Here is a 20,683-nt window from a genome sequence, read left to right on the forward strand (position 1 = left end):
TGAAGGTAAATTATATCCCTACAGGATTAGTTATTATTAAAGATCAGCTGCTGTTACAGAGAACTAAATAAAATGTAATTAGCTGAAGTGTAGCAGAGAGGAAGGTGTGGTAGAAACCTTCAGAGGTCTCCATCAGTGGGCTGGGCTGTTGTTTCTGTAGCTTAGCAACAGCTCAGCTGATGATGTCACACACAGCGTCAGCAGGTAACTCAGGTGAACTCTCTCAGCAGACAACATGGACAGAAACTCACAGCCAGCAGTTCAACATCGGGGGTGCAGAGACGCTCCTTCTCAGTGAAACGTCCAGGATTACAGCATCTGTTGTTAACCAGCTCTGTGATCCTCCTGCTTTCCTGTTACCGCTCTGTCTGCAGTCTCTGTCTGACAGTCCTGCGTAACATTCAGTCGCTACAGCGACTGTCTTGTTTTTCTGGTGGCTACTTCCTGTTCAGCCAGGACCGTAGCGCCAGTCGCCAACACACAAAAGTCACCGCTGATCACATCTCTAATAAAAGCGGCGGCGCGATCGTTTTTGCAGTGACCCCTCGAGAGGAAAAAACTGTGTAAAACAGTGTAATTTTAGTGTATTATTGTATTTATATCGTTAAGTTATGTGTCTGAAATCTACAAACTGCACTCAAGAGGCCGCTAAACTGCAACACTCAGATGCAGTATCACAAGTCTACCAACGGAGTCTACTTATGGGACTTAAACACTGCCCAACGGCGTTACCAACGGAGACAAAGGACGCGCAACAGTCTATCAGCCTGCTTCGCAAATTCCCGAGCTCGCCTGAAGACAAGGGCCGGGTGAAAGCGGTGTGAGAGAAGACGGAAGAGGGGCAAGAGAGCCGGTGTCCGTGCTGGGCTGATGGCTAATGCTAGCCGACCGGCTCTCCCGTCCATCCTGCTCTCTAATGTCCGCTCACTGGAAAGTAAACTGGACTACATCAAACTACAACGGACTACTCAACGGGACACTAGGGACTGCTGTGTGTATGTTTTCACAGAAACATGGCTCAGCGACCGAGTCCCGGAGGCGGCCATTCAGCTAGACGGTCTAGCCTCACATCGAGCCGACAGAGACCCACTGTGCGGTAAGACACGAGGCGGGGGACTGTGTGTTTACATCAACACGGACTGGTGCAACAACTCTGTCCTCGTCTCCAAGTCCTGTTCATCGCTGGTGGAATACGCGGCCGTGAGATGTAGACCATTCTACTTACCGAGACAGATCTCCTCCTTGCACATTGTAGCTGTGTACATTCCTCCCAGCGCTAACGCTAAGGAAGCGCTAACCGCATTGTACGGGGCCATCAGTGATGTCCAAAACAAACATCCAGAAGGACTGCTTATTGTCGCCGGAGACTTCAATCAGGCAAATCTAAAAACAGTGCTTCCAAAATTCTACCAACATGTGGATTTTGCAACGAGAGGAGCGAACACGCTGGATCTTGTTTACACAACCATACCCGGTGCATATCGTGCCGAGCCCCGCCCCCCACCTGGGATATTCTGACCATATCTCCGTCAAGCTGATCCCAGCATACAGACCGCTGGTCAGACGCTCCAGACCAGTCAACGAACAGGTAAAGACCTGGCCGGAAGGAGCCATCTCTACCCTCCAGGACTGTTTTGAGTGCACTGACTGGCAAATGTTTAGGGAAGCAGCAACCACCAACGGCTCCACTGACCTAGAGGAGTACACGGCTTCAGTCACTGGTTTCATCAGTAAGTGCACTGATGACGTCACGGTCGTCAAATCCATCACCACGCGCTCTAACCAGAAGCCATGGATGACTGCTGAGGTGCGTGCACTGCTGAGAGCCAGAGACACAGCATTCAGAACAGGAGAAAAGGAGGCCCTGAGCAGAGCGCGGGCAACACTGGCCCAGGCTATCAGGGATGCAAAGCGAGCGCATGCCCAGAAAATCCACGGCCACTTCAGAGACAGTGGAGACACACGGCAGCTGTGGAATCCAAGCCATCACTAACTTCAGGACAACAACACCGGCCTGTGACAGTGACGCCTCCCTGCCCGATGCGCTGAACGTGTTCTACAGTCGTTTTGATGCAGAGAATGACGTGGTGGCAAGGAAGAACACCCCCCCCTCCTGGCGAACAAGTGCTATGCCTGACCACAGCTGAAGTGAGAAAGACTCTGCAAAGAGTCAACCCACGTAAGGCTGCTGGCCCAGACAACATTCCCGGGAGTGTGCTCAGAGGATGTGCAGACCAACTGGCAGATGTCTTCACGGACATCTTCAACATCTCCCTGAGCAGTGCCATCGTCCCATCGTGCTTCAAAACCACCACCATCGTCCCTGTGCCCAAGAAGTCGCCTGTGTCATGCCTTAATGACCACCGCCTCATCGCACTCACCCCTACCATCATGAAGTGCTTTGAGAGGCTGATCCTGAAGCACATCAAGAACCATCTGCCTCCCACCCTAGACCCCCTGCAGTTCGCGTAGCGAGCCAACCGCTCCACCGACGACGCCATCAACACCACCCTCCACCTAGCACTCACCCACCTGGACAAAAAAGACACTTACGTCAGAATGCTGTTCATAGACTTCAGTTCAGCATTCAACACTATCATCCCACAGCACCTGACTAGGAAGCTGAGCTTGCTTGGCCTGAACACTACCCTCTGCAACTGGATCCTGGACTTTCCTACAGGGAGACCCCAGTCAGTCCGGATTGGAAACAACACCTCCAGCACCACCACACTAAGCACAGGGGCACCTCAAGGCTGCATGCTCAGTCCACTGCTGTTCACACTCCTAACCCACGACTGAACAGCACTACACGACTCGAACCACATAATCAAGTTCGCTGACGATACGACCGTGGTGGGTCTCATCGAAAAGAACGACGAGTCATCATACAGGGAGGAGGTGGAAAAGCTGATCACCTGGTGCAAAGCCAACAACCTGTCTCTGAATGTGGACAAAACTAAAGAGATGGTTGTTGACTTCCGCAGAGCACAGAAGGACCACGAGCCTCTGGACATCGAAGGCTCCCCGGTGGAGATTGTGGAGAACACCAAATTCCTTGGTGTCCATCTGGCGGAGAACTTCACCTGGTCCCTCAACACCAGCTCCACCGTGAAGAAGGCTCAGCAGCGTCTCCACTTCCTGAGAAGGCTGAAGAGAGCCCACCTCCCTCCCACCATTCTCACCACCTTCTACAGAGGGACCATAGAGAGCCTCCTGGGTAGCTGCATCACCGCCTGGTTCGGTAACTGCACCCAACTGGACCGCAAAAACCTTCAGCGTGTGGTGAGGACGGCTGAAAAGATCATTGGAGCCGCTCTCCCCTCCGTCTCAGACATCTACACCACACGCTGCATCCGCAAGGCAACCAGGATTGTTATAGACCCCACCCACCCCTCACATAGACTTTTCTCACCCCTCCCATCTGGCAGAAGGTACCGCAGCATACGGTCTGTCACCACCAGACAACATAACAGCTTCTTCCCCCAGGCCATACGACTCCTCAACGCTCAGGGACTGATCTGATCACCTCTGTTGTATACTGTACTGAGCCCCTTTTTAGTACTTGTCTGATGCACTACTGCACCTCATGTAAATACTAATACAGTCACTTTACACTTTTACACTTTACAAACATTTTTTTTTGCACCACACTTGCAGTTACTTGTAGCATTTTTAGTATTGTCTTTGTTGTCCCAGCTGTTCTTTATTGTTGCGCTGTTCTTTGTTGTTCCTGTTTGTTGCACTGAAAACTTCTCGAGAAACGTTATTTCATTGCACTGTGTATATGGCTGGAATGACAATAAACCCTCTTGAATCTTGACTCTTTAGGCCAAAGTGGGATTTGTCAGTGAGATTCTCCCACTGTGAGCGGCAGAAAACGCTTTCTAAGAAACTCTTCAGGACATAATAGCTGTGGGGACGTAGTTACCACAAGAACACAATACAACTCCATGTCTGTGCTGAACATTTTCCACTGAAATGCTCAGGGTTCGCCAAACACAGTCAGCTTAAAACTAAAGGGAACAGAAACAGCCTGAAGCAGGTTTAAATGATCAGCGTTTGAGTTTGTAGATACAATCCAATAAAGTATAAGGGTGTTGTATGCACACTCTGCCACCGGGTGTTCTGGGTAAGTTGTGCAGCCGTCGTGGCAGAAGAAGAAGAAGAGTTGTGGACTAAAACAACGTGAGCAGCGCGACTGAGAGCATCTGAGATTACAGCAGAATGTCTAAATCTGCTCAGTACCTGATTGTGTGAGTAACTGAGCAGTCGTAGAAGCAACAAACAGATCAGTTCAGTTTTCTCGTGTTAAACGGTTCAATTCAAAGTACCGTTAGCCTGCTTAGCTGCCTTTTCCCTCAGTGCAGACTAAAATGCGTTCACACATCTGATTCCAACACAACAGACATTTGAAAGAGTTTCACAGCTTGAAGTTGAGCCTCGTGCCCTTTTAGTGTTGGAACAGCCTTAACTTTCAGCTTCAGTCATGAGCATCATACAGATATTAAAAGCCTAGTTTAATTTTATTTCTTTATTTATCCTAATTCATCCTTTATTTTTCTTTAAGGATCACATTGTGGCCCCTGCTTCCAGTATGTGTGGCGTGTGTGTGTGCGTGGCTTTATATGTGAGTGTGCATGTGTCTGTATGTGGCCTTGGGTTTCACTGCTTTGTTTGATCTGAAAGGTCTTTGTTCTATATTTTCTTGGGTTGAGAAGTGCTATATAAACTGCTATGTAAATAATGTCTGATTGATCGATTTAGTGTAGTAGATTAAAAACTTTCTGGTCATCTCTAATGGAACGTCTTCCGATGACCCAAAACACCTAATTACAGAACTTTTCATTCATCCCATTCATATCCTTTTTCTTTCAACCACAGGCACTGACTCAGCACAGTTTGAATTTCCATCACACCACCTATTGGCGTCCTTCTCCTCCCCCCTCAGGTAGCCCTTGTCCCCCAAGCCGTTAGTGCCCCCTTTGGGAACACCCCCTTTGGGATCTCCTCAGCCCCCACTCACCATGGCTGTCGCTTGGCAACCCAAATTTTCCACATTCACACAATATCTCCTAGTGTCCCAAAGAAGCTATGGACAGGGTATTTTCTCCCCGTCCAGGCCTCATGTGGGACAACCTGAAAACATTCATATGTTATATATCATATAAAATAGTAGGTTCAATAATGCATAATATAATGCATACTAGGGATAGCTTCATCCAAAGTTAAGTCTGTGTCTGTATAGATTTTGTTTTGGCTCACCAAGCTGCACTCTGCTCACTGTTTTTAAATGTGCCTTAAAAAACAAACCTTGACTTGTCTTGTTATGGCTCAGTCTTTGCTGCAGCTGTCCTTTCTGTATTCTTCCAATGGATTTAAATCTATTTGCTTTTTTTGTTAAGTTAGCATATTAATTATTTCATAGATCTGCTGCAGTTAACTAGTTAAATGATTTAGTTAAATAGTCAAATGGTTTAGTTTGAATCTAAATATTGGTGATAACTATTGAATTGGTGACCTGAGGCAGAGGAAATTCCGAGCAGCTAAAATTTTAAAGTCAAGTTAATATCTCCTAATAAGAATAAAGGCTAAGCCTCAATAACTTTAATATGTTATCAAATTGTTTGACATCTGACCGTCTGGCTGCGATATTAAATCCTAAATCCTGTTTTTTCCTTTTAACTTATGTCATTTGGTGTGACTGCCTGCTCTTAGTCCTGTTTCAGGTGGAGAACATTTTTTCAGATTGTATTTTAATTAAAGGAGCAAATCTCCTAAACACTCTGCTTGTGTTTATGACTTTTGCTTTTAAGAGAGCTGTTAAATCCTATTTCAGCAACAATTTCTATGAATGTCTCAAACACTGTTCTTCCTGGATTTATTGTTTTTTATCTCATCTCTGTGATTTTTTTCATTGTAAAGCTGTTTTCAGTTTATCTACATACTTTGGTGTCTTTCCTAATCATATGCATTTTAAAATAGATGGATGAATCAATACTATTTGCTCTAATACAAAATTAAACCTATATTATAAGCAGTATATCATTATAAACTCAGGCCAATGATCACTCAGAGTCTGTTTGGATGGTTCTCACTCTCAGGGCTGAATGAGAGAAAGAAGACAATCTTAGGGTGTGCGCATTTATGATAAAGAGAACAACTATAAAATTAACTTGGGAATATTATGGCTCAAAAAGCGTTTGAGGCTTTTCATTATTCATTATTCATTATTCCTGTAACGCTGCTGCACAGCTGATCTTTAGTTAGTAACTTCAGGCCTCAGGTCAAGCCTCCAAATCTGTTAATTCTTTCTTATAGGTCTCTTATTAGTGCTTTGATGCTGAAATACAAAATTATTAACTTTTGTCAATAAACTTTGGGATCAAATATATCATATATCAACTTTTTCCTTCTGTATCCTGCATGTGCTTGATTCTTAGTCTCTCGTTTGTTTTGAAAACATTTTGAACACACACACTCAGCCTCAGTGGAGCAAACTCGCACACTCTTTTCCTGCATTTTACTCATTTTCCAGTCCAATTTATCTGTCCCTCGTTTTACTTCTCACCCCGGGACCATTTCTTCCATCTTTCTAACGTGTCAACCAGCACCGACCCCAGCGAGCCGGATTTGCATTTTTTCCAGTCGTCAATCAATTTTTGTGACATATTCAAAAGTTATACACGTGTTATTCAAAGTATATGGAAGGCCTTAGTTGCCCAAATGCTGAAAGTAGTGAAGAAACTTCTACGCAGAACGCTGTGTTCTGTGCGCTCCACTTATCAAAGCATTTGTTTATTCCAAAACTTTGGGTCACACCATAAAAATACTGATTTCCCCGAACAAAGCGACCCGTATAGCACGCGCAGCCACTTGTTCTCCCCCCTTTTTATCTATACCAAACCCCAATATTGAACAGAAACCACTCGAGATCTGCTGGCGCAGTCAAATATCTTCGAGCGGCGAATCCCCCCACAGTTGTATGAAAATTAAAAAATCTGACCCTTAGTATCCTTCAAGTATAAATTGACTCTTGTCAACCCGACTATATTTCTATATTTCGGTTTTACAGACTTCGTCGAACCCCGGAAGTCTCAATCCCTCGTTCTAACTCTCGTCAGTGGAGAATCTTCCGTGTCGGAATTCTAATTAGTTTACCCATTCAAGATGGGCTTTTATAAACTACTTCGCATCACTTACCAAAAGTGCACGGAAAAAATAAATTTTGAAGACAAGCACCACAACTGGGATCTTCATTTATAAAATGAATTTATCTTGTCTTACTTTCCGAATTGACTTGACAGGACACTTATATACTTTCCCTGTGTGTATGTGTTTTTATACTTGACGTGTCACCATTCAATTCAAATAGACAGACAGTACATTAACACTCGAATTATCATGACCAGAGGACAACTTAATTCAGACAACTTCATTTAGGTTATTCAATATGCAGACATTTTACATTTAGACATTAAGTGGTGTTCTGCTCACCTTTTTTCTTTGGCGCCTGATTGTCTGAACAAAGTCGTCTCTCCTATCACCTCGAGGCGTCCTCACTCGCACGGGGGTCGGTCGCACGGCACGGTGGTCCTCTAGCCTTCAAACCTCGTGTCACGGCACCATTTTGTTAGATTCGGTTCTTTTAGTAGGAGGCTCAAGAACGGACCGCAGTAATTCAAGTGAAAATGAAGTGTTTATTGGTAGTCACACATCAAAGCATATCAGCGCTGGGCTCAGTGGAACAGAGCTCCCGCAGGAAGTCTGTCAGACTGGCCCTGATTTCCGGTTACAATTCGTATATATGTCTCATAGTTTCCCACGGTGGATCCCTTGTTGATCAAATGTGATTGGATATGCATACTAACCCAAATAATGTGTGTGTGTGAATCTGCCCTTGCTTTCCCAGACTTTCCTAATTGTTTTGTCTTTCTACTCCTGGATCACTTTAGGTCATATGGAAAAGTACTGAGCCCTATTTCATTCATAATGTCTAAGAACAAAGCCAATTTTAACACAGCTGTGTGGGAAGTACAGGGAACAACTCCAAACCTTTTTCAGACTGCGTTAAAGATTTCTGGGTCTTTGGGGAAGATGATAAGGGTCAACTTTCCCTCGTAACCAAACACACATTTTCTTCAAAAATATCTGTGTAGCAAGAACATGAAAAGCATGAGAAAAGTTAACATCTGCCCTTTAATGAAATGCAGAACAATGAAATACAGACGAGTGTAAAGCTCGACTTCACATCAAACTGAAATGATATATTGCTTCTTCAGATGTTTACAGAAATACCCACAGCTGGTGCAAAGCTACTTTGTGGATCTTAACTAAACAAAACAAATATGTTCAGTATAACAGAATAAACATGTTTCTACTTTCAAACAGACTGCATTTTGTTCTGTCCATCAAATCACATTGATGCCATTTTTGTCTTGAAAGTCGGGAGATCCGTCCCCAGTTAAAGCAATCCCAACAAATTATAAAGCACTTTCAATGGTTCTTCAAACATGTGCTCCCCACAGAACACTCAGAACTAAAGTCCTGATAAGAGAAGGTGGTAATCCACAAAGAAGATTTTTAATCTGAACAAAGGCAAGGCTTCTGATTGGTAGTTCCTGTTGCTGCTCCCAGGTGAATGTTTGCTTATCTGCCGTAAAAACTGTTGATTTATGCCAATCATTTCTCTGCAGTGTGACTACGTTGGTGTTTCTTTAGATTACCTGATGCAGTGAAAGCTGCCCCACACTGACCACAGCTGTATGGCTTCTCTCCTGTGTGAATACGTTGGTGTTTCTTTAGATAATCTAATACAGTGAAAGCTGCCCCACAATGACCACAGCTGAAAGGCTTCTCTCCTGTGTGTATACGTTGGTGTTTCTTTAGACTACCTAATCTAGTGAAAGCTGCCCCACACTGACCACAGCTGAAAGGCTTCTCTCCTGTGTGAATACGTTGGTGTGTCTTTAGATTAGATAATTGAGAGAAAGCTGCCCCACACTGATCACAGCTGAAAGACTTCTCTCCTGAGTGAATACGTTGGTGTGTCTGTAGACTAGATAATTGAGTGAAAGCTGCCCCACACTGACCACAGCTGAAAGGCTTCTTTCCTGTGTGAATACGTTGGTGTTTCTTTAGACTAGATAACACAGTGAAAGCTGCTCCACACTGGTCACAGCTGTATGGCTTCTCTCCTGAGTGAATACGTTGGTGTGTCTTTAGATTAGATAATTGAGTGAAAGCTGCCCCACACTGGTCACAGCTGTATGGTTTCTCTCCTGAGTGAATACGTTGGTGCGTCTTTAGATGAGATAATACAGTGAAAGCTGCCCCACACTGACCACAGCTGAAAGGCTTCTCTCCTGTGTGAATTCTCTGATGATACCTCAGATTTGATCGTTTGATAACTTTCCCACAGTCCTTACAGCAGTGCCATCTGGATCCCTCTTGGGCTCTACGTTTCTGCAATGACAGAGAGGAAGAAGACTTAGATCCTTTTGAAGTTCACACAAAAGATTTCTCTAAGCTAACCTATGCTAACCAACATATTCTAACTGGACTTGGACAGACCGAGCCACACAGGTCTCAATATCTCAGATCAAACGTGAACGCTGAGGGTGCGTTTATAAGTGCCCTCAGCTATCAGCACTGTGCTCTGATGTGTTCTGCACACGTTCAGCTTTTTAAGCAGTAAACTCTGGCTTTTTGCTCTTTTACTAATTCTTTTTGTCATGATGAAACTCTGAAAAGGAACTTGAGCTATGTGTTTTGTGTTTTATGATCATCTTCAGACAATCTTAAATCACTGCAACTCGAAAAAGGAAATCATCCTACTCGCTGATTCAGGAAAAATATTAAACAGCTGATGGATGAGTACAATTTGACACAAATTATAAAAGGAGCGACAAGAATAACTAATACGTCAAATACAACAATTGATCTAATATTTACTAATAATCCTGAAAGAATCTCTAAGACTTTTAATCTATTATCAGTCCTGTCAGATCACAATTTTATCTTGTGCTCATGGAAAATTAAGAGGAAGCATTTAATGGCATCCACCAGAGGTCACCAGTTCTACTTCATACCCAAAAGCCAGCAACAATTCCTGAATGAGGAAATCCAAAATCCAGAAGGTCTAATATTCTGGAAAATAACAACATTGAGGCTAGCTCAGATAACTTTATTAAAGAAGTCAATGATATTATAACGATTCACAAAGAAAAGGGTAAATCCAAGCAACATAGAAATAATCTGTCCTGGTTGAACAATTAAGTTATAAAATTAATGAAAAATAGACATAAAGTCTTAAGGATGACCCGTAAGGTGAAAGCAGATTCTATATTGAGGCCATAAATGGGGCAAATGGTAATTAAAAGCTAATATGGAACAATCTAAATGAGTCATCTCCCCATCTTAGTGGTCTACAGCTCCAGGTAAATGATGAGCTAACTGACAATCTGGAGATTACTGTGAGTTATCAATAGATTTTTCATTGGCTCAGTTGAGGAACTTGCGAAGCCCTTTAAATGCTCACATATTTCATCTCTAAAAAGGCCAGAGATTCATTTGGTCTTACTAGTGACCTTTTAAAGACCAATAAACAGGCTCTTGCTGACCCAGTTGCACATCTTGTGAATCTATCCATAAAACAGGAACGGTACCATCGACATGGAAGATTGCTCGGGTCACCCCCGTCTTTAAGGCCGACAAAATCTATCCACCCATAAGTATTTTACCTAGAATTTCCAAAGTAGCGGAGAAATGGGTTACCACAGAAATGACTGAACACTGAAATAATGGCCATGCCACTCTTCATCCAATGCAGTTTGGATTTAGGAAATTCCATTCAGCAGAGACAGCTACCTGTTATTTCCTAGAAAACTTAAAGAGCTTGTTGGACCAGGGTGGCTTTGTAGCTGCTGTATTTCTTGATTTAAAGCGTGCTTTTGACACCATTAATCATGATGTGCTTATGCTAAATCAGCTCATTTCAACTTTTCAAAATAGTGCCCTCTGCTGGATGAAATCATACCTGTCGCACAGGAAACAGGCAGTTCAAATTGGTGATTCGCCATCTTCATACCTCACTTCTTCTGCTGGAGTACCACAGGGCTCAATATTGGGTCCTGTTTTATTCAGCCTAAATGTCCATAAATTACCAAATGTCTGTAGAAATATAAAGATGCAACCAAATGCTGACGACACTGTATTATACTGTCATGCCAATTCAATTCAAGAAGCTGCTGCCATTCTCTCAGGAGCCACGGTGCCAGTGTCCTATTGGCTCCAAAAATGTTGTTTACATTTGAATAAAAAAATTAACAATCTGTATGTTTTACTCCCGGCAGCCAACAGAAGGACAGCAACCATCAGTCATGGTGGATGCAGAGACACTTGATGTGTTTCAACACTTTAAGTACCTCAGGGTAATTCTCTGTGGCTGCCCCCCGTCTCTGGAACTCTCTCCCGGTCTATCTGAGAGCTCCACAACCACTGGGCGACTTCAAAAGAGGCTTAAAGACTTTTCTTTTTAAGCAAGCCTACTCTGCCGCAACATGATTTTTATGATGTTGATTTTATCCCTGATTTTAGTTGTACTTTGTAGCACTTTGAGATTTTTGCTAATGAAAAGTGCGTTACAAATTTGATTTATTATTATAATTATTATTATTATTATCATCTTTGATTCTAATCTTAATTTTAAGCAACATGTTAAAAAAGTAACAAATAAAATTAAATTTAACTTATCAAATTTCAAACACGAGACGCTTCCTGACTATGGGGTCAGCGAAGACTTCCACGCATGCAGTGATACTTCCTCGTATTTCCTACTGTTATACAACATGGTCACATACAGAGTGCAAAATCTTGGACTTTGATAGCTATCAGCTGTTTTTGGATGTCTGTCTCATCTTTAAGGTTTCCAAAGGATTAGCCCCTCTACTATTACAGGATTTCATAAAGACAGAATCCTCTAGAGTAAACCCCAGAGCACTAGAGGAGACTGATGTGCAATGATGCAGGACTAAGTTTGGCCAAATGGTGGAGTCCATCAGAGGAACAGTGCTGGAACACACTGCCAACTTGTGTTAGAAACTGGGACAATTCCACCATCTTTAAAAAGACCCTTAAACAGTGGTTGAAAACAGCCAGAGCTGCTCTCATGGGTCACCTCTCCGTCTTTTCCCTTTTGTGTACGGACTCTTAACTTTGATGTGAATCTTTCTAAAGATTTTCTGTTTGTTTGTTCTTTAGTTTTTTGTCATGGTGTATTGTCTGTATGTTTTTATGATACCTGCCTGAGGACAACGGATGAAATTAAGCAACTGTGCTAACTCCGGCATATTTACATGGATGCTTTGCTGATATGTTGATTAATGTGCAGAGTCCTAACCAAATAAATAAGAAATAAAATAAAAACCTCCTCCACACTGACCTGTGGCCCGGTTGACCCAGAGGATGAGCCGGCTCTGTTACTGGTGGAGGGGTTCTGCTCCTGGTTCTGCTCCTGGTTCAGCTCCTGGTTCAGCTCCTGGTTCAGCTCCTGGTTCAGCTCCTGGTTCTGCTCCAGCTCCTGCTTCAGCTCCTGCTTCAGTTCCTGGTTCTGCTCCTGCTTCAGCTCCTGCTTCAGCTCCTGCTTCTGCTCCTGCTTCTGGTCCTGGTTCAGCTCCTGGTTCAGCTCCTGGTTCAGCTCCTGGTTCAGCTCCTGGTTCAGCTCCTGGTTCAGCTCCTGGTTCTGCTCCTGGTTCTGCTCCATTCTGGTCCGACTGATGGACTCTGCAACTGTCAGCACATACAATAAGATCCAGCTGTGGCGTGCAGCGTGTTAAACCACACCCACTTCTTCTTCTTCTTCTCTTGATAACCTTTCTGCACAGTTTTTAACCATCCAGTCACATTCCATTAAACTCATTACTGTGCTTTTTATTTAAATCCCTGTGAACTTTAAAATGCTTCTTTATTTTTTTTATTTGTCAGGGACAATACAATCAGAAATAGTTACAAATCAAAGCTTGTATACAGAGTATAGCAACAAGTGCTAATTTACAACTCCCGTCCCTGGTTAGGCTTTTCTATGCTGACACAAGACCTAAAATAGACATTAAAATAAACCTAAAATAGACATTAATTTACATAAGAACATTAATCTATAAATACAACAGTGCAGTTCAAACTTTCATCTCATTCATTCACTCTCACATTTTTACAAGTGAGTACAGTTTTGGTTGGCTTTCACCCAAAATTTAAGTTTAAAGGTGAACAATTTAAACTCACTGATGGACTTGATATCTGTGGGCAGTGAGTTCCAGAGTTTACAGCTTTTGTAAGAAAAGACCGACTGTCCAAACGACGTTCTGCACTTAGGGATTGTACAGTTGTGGTTGGAGCTGCCTCCCTGAGTGGTTCTGGAGCCAAATTGTGATAGCATTTAAAAAATCATTTGAGAAAACACAAATTGCTAAAACAAGCTCAACAAATTATTTTTGTAGAGGATTTGACAATGGTGATAACGGATTGGTTTTCTGTCCATCATTTTGAGTGCTTGATTGTAAGGGCCATTTCAGACCAGGGCGGCAAAGCGTGGCGGAACGGAAGCGATTTTCACCGGCGGAGGTGAAAATACATGGAAACAGATCTGTCCTTGCACACCGACGCGGCGGTAGTCGGGCGGTAGCGGCGCGGAGACGCCTCCGTCCCGCGCTGCTTTTGGAAAATAGAACTCGAGCGGAATTTGGACGGCAGCGGGCGGCGGCGGCCGGCGGTGTCCCGTTGAAATGAATGGGGAATGCAGACAGGGCTGGAGCAGAACTACCGCGGCTGCGGACTGTCCGGTGTGAAAAGCCAAGTTGAACACACCGCCTGATAACCGGCGTAAGACTGCCGTCGTTTCGCTGCCGCCACACCCTTTGGTTTTCCCTCAACTTGTATGTCGAGCTCCGACCCACCCAGGATGGCGAGCTACTAGATCACCGCAACAGTGTGGTAGGAACTATCAGGCACCAAGTTCCTTCTACGGACCTATTGCCTTTGAACTATTGGATTTATTTCCTGTGGATTATTGACTGATTGATGAACTATTAATTCATTTCGTCTACAATTGGACCAAGGAAAAGTGAAACTCTTGGGTGTCGTCTGGGAAAGTTTTTTCTGTTATGATTATTTATTTTTCATATGTATATCCAACTGTTATTATTTCATATCTTTCTAGCACATATACAAATGATATTTGGATCCTGATTATTTTAATACAAATACTGAAAGGTATTTTCAGTCTCTGGGTGATTTATTGACACACACTGGCTCTGTAGTCGAACCTACTTCTGATTGCTTTATTTTAGCATTTGCCGCAGTAAAGTGCCTAGCCGACTAAGCGTTACATATTTCTTTGAATTGTTTGGGATTTTTTCTTTATGTGTGCATCAAATTTTAGTTGTGGGTCAAGAACCAATCCTAAATATTTCATTTCATTTACCTGTTGTATTTTGAAATTTTGGAAAAATATTTAAAAATTTTGATCTAATTTTTGTTTTTTGATTGAAAAGCACATAGACTGTTTTTGTAAGATTAGGGACTAAGGCTACATTTACACTGCCAGTCTTGATGCCCAGATCTGATTTTTTTTGCCTAAATCCGATTTTTTTTAACGTGTGGTTACACGTACTTTAATAATGTGACTCATATCTGATTCACGCGATTACACTTGCCTATCACCTGAAACATCGCGCGTGCCTACTTAAGTGTTTACCAAACTCTACTGCTGAGGCAAATGGAGGACGTTGACATGGGTGTGATGCTAGTGTTGCGGTACATGAGAAGTTTTGGACACTCAACCACTTCCACTTCGATTGTTCTGGTCTTTCACTTCTTTATATTTGGTCTTTAGGGCCTTAACTTTCCTTTGGCACTGGAGCCAGGTCCGCGTAAAGCCCTTCTCCGCCATTAAGTTAGAAATGTCTTGAAAGACTAACCCTCAACTGTTCACTGCGCCTCGTTGGTTTTGACCTCCTCCGACACGTTCCTTGTATGTTTATGCTTCTCGCATTCACTAGCTTACCACGCGCGACAAAAAATCTAAATCGTCGCATATTTAATGACGTGTGGAACGCAATGTGTAAGAATATCCGATCTGCCTGTTTACACGGCGGTCGCATCGTCACATATCCGATTCGTATCTGATAAATTTCCACATATGAAGGAGGCCTGTATCCGATCTCAAAATATCCGAATGCATGCGTCCATGTCCTATTTACATGGTCAAAAAACATATCCGATCTGTGTCACATGAGAGCAAAATAAAAAAAAAATAAATCGGAATTGGGTAACATTTAACTGACAGTGTAAATGTAGTAGGGGTGGGCGAAAAAAATCGATTCATGTACATATCGCAATTTTTTTTATGGGATGATTTTAAAAATCGATTTTTCTCCCCTGAATCGAGATATATATATATATATATATATATATATATATATATTTTTTTTTATCCATGTCCTGTCCAGCATTATGGCAGCAGAATTGTAATCTGAGTAGCATTTATGCTAAACACATTTGCTATGCCAAGGGAAGCTTTATCAATTATATTACGTCATATCAGTGTCCAGATAAACTTCATCAATTCATCACATTAAGTTATGTTAAAGCTAGCCCACATTTGTGCTGTGTGGACGTTTCAATTAATTTTGTAACTGTAAAAAATGCCTCTTTTTGTCTCAGTTGAAATAAATGTCAGCTGCTGGACTGACTGACAGACTGATGTGCATTGTTTATGGGAACGACATTCATGCATGCTGATAAAACATCTGCAGCTTGCTCTGGTGTCTTTGCGGCTGCATAAAAAACTGCATCGTCCGTGTAAAGTTGGCAGCGGACACCTGGGCAAATCATTTATAAAGAAACTGAAAAGCAGTGGCCCTAGTATGGAGCCCTGAGGTATGCCCATTGAGATGTTTCTCAGAGGATTTGTCCTGGGCCACTCACACACTGCTCCCCATCCTGCAGGTAGGAGGTGAACCACTGCATGGCCTCAGGGGAGATCTTAAGTGTAGACATTTTGGCTAAAAGGAGGCTATGGCTGACTGTTTCGAATGCCTTTTTAAGATCAAGAAACACAGCTCCAACCACTTCACCCTTATCTAATGATTTTTTTTATGTTTTCTTTGAAGCAGCAGTTGGCGATTTCAGTTGAATACCCTGCTCTAAAGCCAAACTGCTGTGGGTGGAGGAGTTGATTCTCCTCCAGGTGCTCAGTTAGTTAAGCTGCCACCACTTTTTCAATCATTTTTGACGGTACAGGTAAAATTGCTATCGGCCTATAATTGTGCATTGAGTCCTGCTCTCCTGATTTAAAAATTGGGACAATCACAGCTTTTTTCCACCCTGAAGGAAATTTACATTTTCTAATAGACAAATTGGAAAGATGTGTCAAAGGTTTAACGAACAAGTTACCATAACGTTTGAGAAAGCAGGAGTTTATATTATAAATATCATTTGCTTTGGAGTTAGACAGTTTTTGGATGGTCCTTGCTACCTCAGTCTCATTCACTTCTTGTAGACAAAAGTATTTAGAAGAAGACTGCAATGATGTGACTCTCTCAAAATCTTTTGTGAGCTCTTCTATTGATTGTCCAAAGTGCTTATTAAATTCATGAGCCATGATGGCGTTTTCATTAATAATTTTGCCATTCACTGTTAATTCCTTAATTCCTTTGGGCTTGGTATTTTTATTAGTCAGATTATTTAAATGTTTCCAAAGGGAATTATTTTTGCCGATAGAATTGCCTATAAGGTTTGTATAATATGAAGCTTGTGCTTTTCTGAGCTCTTTCACTACTTTATTTCTCAAGCTTTTAAAAGTAAAATTGTCTGTGCTGAGTTTGGATTGTAGTGATTTCTTCAGGGCTAGATCTCTCTTTTTCATGAGATTCCTTATATCATTATTTAGCCAAGGGAGACTAGTTTCCTTTTCTTTGCACTTTTTTTTTATTGGTAAATTTGTTAATTAATTGAGTGCTCGCAGCAGTGATTGAATTGCAACATTCATCAACATCTTCCAAGGCTAAAATATGTTCCCAATTGAGATGTTTTAGTTCCCTCTCAAACTGTGGGATTTAGGCATGAAGGATCTCGTGCCATTGTCATTGTTCTTTAATTTACCAAAGTAGCAAAGTCTCTTTTTAGTCAGCTTCCTAGCAGCCAAAGTCAAATTGTGGTCAGATAGTCCCGTTATTAAGTTATATGTTTTTATAATGCACTCAGGTTTGTTTGTAAATGCCATGTCAATTAAGGTTTTTGACTGCCGGGTGATCCTGGTGGGCCCTTTAATCATTTGATGGTACAGCGGAAACCGCTTATAGTGGTCACGGATATAGTAATCAACCGCTTATATAGATCAAAAGGCTTGGGACAGAATCATTTCTATACAAATGCTGTTTAAATAATTTGTTTATAGTAATCAAGAAATCTGCTTATGTTCATTTTTGGCCATTTTATGAATGTAAACATGTGCAAAAATAATTTTAAAACTATGTGTAGCTATTTGCTACGAACTGACCCCCATCAGTACGCATACCGGGCGAACAGATCCACAGAGGATGCCATCGCCGTAGCTCTCCACTCTGCACTAAACCACCTGAAGCAGCAGCAGAGCTATGTCCAGATGCTCTTTGTGGATTACAGTTCTGCCTTTAACACCATAATCCCGGACAGACTCACCACAAAACTGGAAACCCTTGGTGTCCCCCCTTTCATATGTGCCTGGATTAATAACTTTTTGTCTGACCGACCCCAGACTGTGCGACTGGGGCCCCACCTCTCATCCACCCGCACGCTGAGCATCGGCTCCCCACAGGGCTGTGTGCTGAGCCCCCTCTACTGCCTCTACACCCACGACTGCAGTCGGCCCACAAGGACAACCTTATCGTTAAGTTTGCTGACGATACTACGGTGGTCGGTCTCATCTCCAGGGGTGATGAGGCTGCTTACAGGGAGGAGGTCCTGAAGCTGGCAGAGTGGTGCTCAGAGAACAACCTTTCTCTGAACACCAAGAAAACCAGAGAGGTCATCATCGACTTCAGGAGGCACAGCACGGATACAGGCCCCCTTCACATCAATGGCGAGCGCGTGGAACAGGTCCACACGTTCAAATACCTCGGCGTCCTAATCTCTGACAACATTTCCTGGTCAGAGAACATCACAGCCATCATCAAGAGGGCTCGGCAGCGGCTACACTTCCTGAGAGTTCTCAGGAAGCACAACCTCAACTCCAACCTGCTGCTGACCTTCTACCGCTCATCCATCGAGAGCCTGCTGACATACTGCATCACAGTATGGTTCGGCAGCTCCACCGCCGCTGACAGGGAGAGGCTGCAGAGAGTCGTCAAGGCAGCACAGAAAATCATCGGCTGCCCTCTCCCCTCCCTGATGGACATTAATGCTGCGTGTACACCAAGAGCGACTTACGCTACCTGGTACTGGTAGCGGAGGTAGCTGGAGAAGCTTCGCTTGAGAATTTGCTTTGGTAGCTTTGGTAGCTCGTGACGTCACATTTAGAATGTTCAATTTTTAAAGGCCCCGCGGCTGTGCAGCACCCTCGCGAAAAAAAACATGAGGAAAGAGAGGGCAGGGACACGAATAAACGTGTTGTTATTTACAATTTGTTATACAAGATATACATCACGTTACAAATGATGTAAAACTACATTAGGTACACCTGAGAAGAGCAGGAATAGCAGAGGCAGCTGTGAAAATAAACTAAATTCGAAATAAAATCCGAAATAAATCCGAAATAAAACTTAATTGCAGTGAGAAAGGTATGCATTGGGTTACTACACTATTGTATTGAAGCACTCGACACGACAATTGCAACAGTCTCAGGATTAAACGACTATTGTTTGGATAGGAACCAAAGTTTACACGTCTGTTTCCGCGAACCCCGCGGATTGTTGGACCCCTACAATCTGTGGATTGTCATTGGTTTTTGCCGAACCGCGTCATAGCTCATTACCATAATGTTAGCTTGAGTTTAATCGCTGGAATCCGCTCTGGTAGCGCAGTTAGCTCACCCTGCATAGAGAAATAATGATTTCCGGCGCTCAGGTAGCGTAGGTCGCTCTTGGTGTACACGCAGCATTACACCTCCCGCTGCCTCAGCAGAGCCAAGGCAATCTCCAAAGACAGCTCCCACCCTGGCTCTGCCCTGTTTGACCTGTTGCCCTCAGGGCGGCGCTACAGGTGCATCAGGACGAGGACAAGCAGACTTAAAAACAGCTTTTTCCCCAAAGCCATAATCAGTCTCAACTCTGACACTCACTAATCATCCCTCTGGACAATTCCCTACTCTTGTGCAATATCCAAAAAAATGCCAAAAAATGTTGTGTGCAATAAATCCTTTTACTTGAATTTACTTACACCTTATTTATCTATCACCACTAACACCATATTTTATTCTATTTATTTTATTTACCATAAGTAAAACTGTTGCATCTTACACCCTTCCCTTATTGTACATACTTTTACTATTTTTTAAAATTTTTATTTTTATTTTCTCTTTGCACTGTTTTGGTGGCTTTAAATCTCGCTGTACCATGTACAATGACAAATAAAGGCATTCTGATTCTGACTCTGATTTATTTTTTACTCCCTTGATTCCTTTCTGGACGTCTGCTTCTGCCTCGCTAGCTAACGTAACAAGTTGACACCGGGCAGCAAGCGCGCGAATCATGGCTGGAAAAAGGAAATCATTTTCTCTGAATGAAAAACGTAGTCTCCTCGAGGCGTATGACAAATTACCAAAAACGAGCCAACGAGATGCTGCGGCGAAGCTTGGCATTCCTCAGGATACCTTGTGTAGTCTAATCAAGCAACGAGAGACAGTCATGAATGCTAACGACGGAGAAAGAAAACGACGGCGGACTGCACAGTACTGTAATTAAACTTGCATGATAATAAAATTCAGTAAATGCTGAAACTATCCGTTTCATTTCATTTTTCTCATTGAAAAACGATACAAATGGCATTTAGATGATATTCTGCATAAAAAAAATAAGTGAAATACCTGTACTGTAATACAAATTCGGTTTTATTAATCAACTTCTTATAGTGTTCAAATTGGCTCTGGACCAATGTGATCACTATAAGCGGTTTCCACTGTAATTAAGTTTTGTCATGATTGTTTTAAGTCTTTGTTTGCAAACTTTTTCAGTCCAATTAATGTTAAAATCCCCATACCATATTGTTTCTTTGTAAGTCTCAAGCTGCTTAATTGCTGCTTAAGAGACATTCAAGAGGAGTGTCAAGTTCAATTACTTTACAATTAAATTGATCTTTGATATAAATTAGAACTCCTCCTCCCTTCCCAGAGTCTCTGTCCTTTCTGAAGCATTGATATCCTTTAATGTCTATCATATCAGTAGGAATATTGCTATGAAGCCACGATTCAGTCAAACAGAGGTAATCCAAATTGGAATCCACGAGGAGAGCAGCAATCTTCGGATGTTTAGTTGCCCCCCAAGAATTCCCTTTGGTTTGCATTTAGGTTCCCATAGCACTCTGGCGTGATTCAGTTTCAAAGAATAGATATTGCTTTTGTTTTTGCACTGCGTGATTGTCTTTAGAACGCATTTGAGCTGTTTTTTTGCACCAGTTTTAAAGACCCACTAAGGTCACAGTTCAAAATATGTGT

General features: G+C 42.6%; 1 protein-coding gene across 1 annotated transcript in view; it reads right to left on the bottom strand.

Annotated features, from left to right (window-relative positions):
• The window catches only part of LOC142369296 (uncharacterized), a 46,028-nt gene that overhangs the window by 24,042 nt on the left and 1,303 nt on the right, over positions 1 to 20,683 (bottom strand). Inside the window, exons 2-3 of the mRNA XM_075451634.1 lie at positions 12,440 to 12,786; positions 8,724 to 9,462 (exon numbers count right to left, since the gene is read on the bottom strand). Coding sequence (XP_075307749.1) covers positions 8,724 to 9,462; positions 12,440 to 12,760 — 1,060 coding nt within the window. The 5' untranslated portion in view covers positions 12,761 to 12,786. The remainder of the gene's footprint in view (positions 1 to 8,723; positions 9,463 to 12,439; positions 12,787 to 20,683) is intronic.

The sequence above is a fragment of the Odontesthes bonariensis genome, chromosome 19, assembly GCF_027942865.1.
Source record: "Odontesthes bonariensis isolate fOdoBon6 chromosome 19, fOdoBon6.hap1, whole genome shotgun sequence".
Classification (NCBI taxonomy): Eukaryota; Metazoa; Chordata; class Actinopteri; order Atheriniformes; family Atherinopsidae; genus Odontesthes; species Odontesthes bonariensis.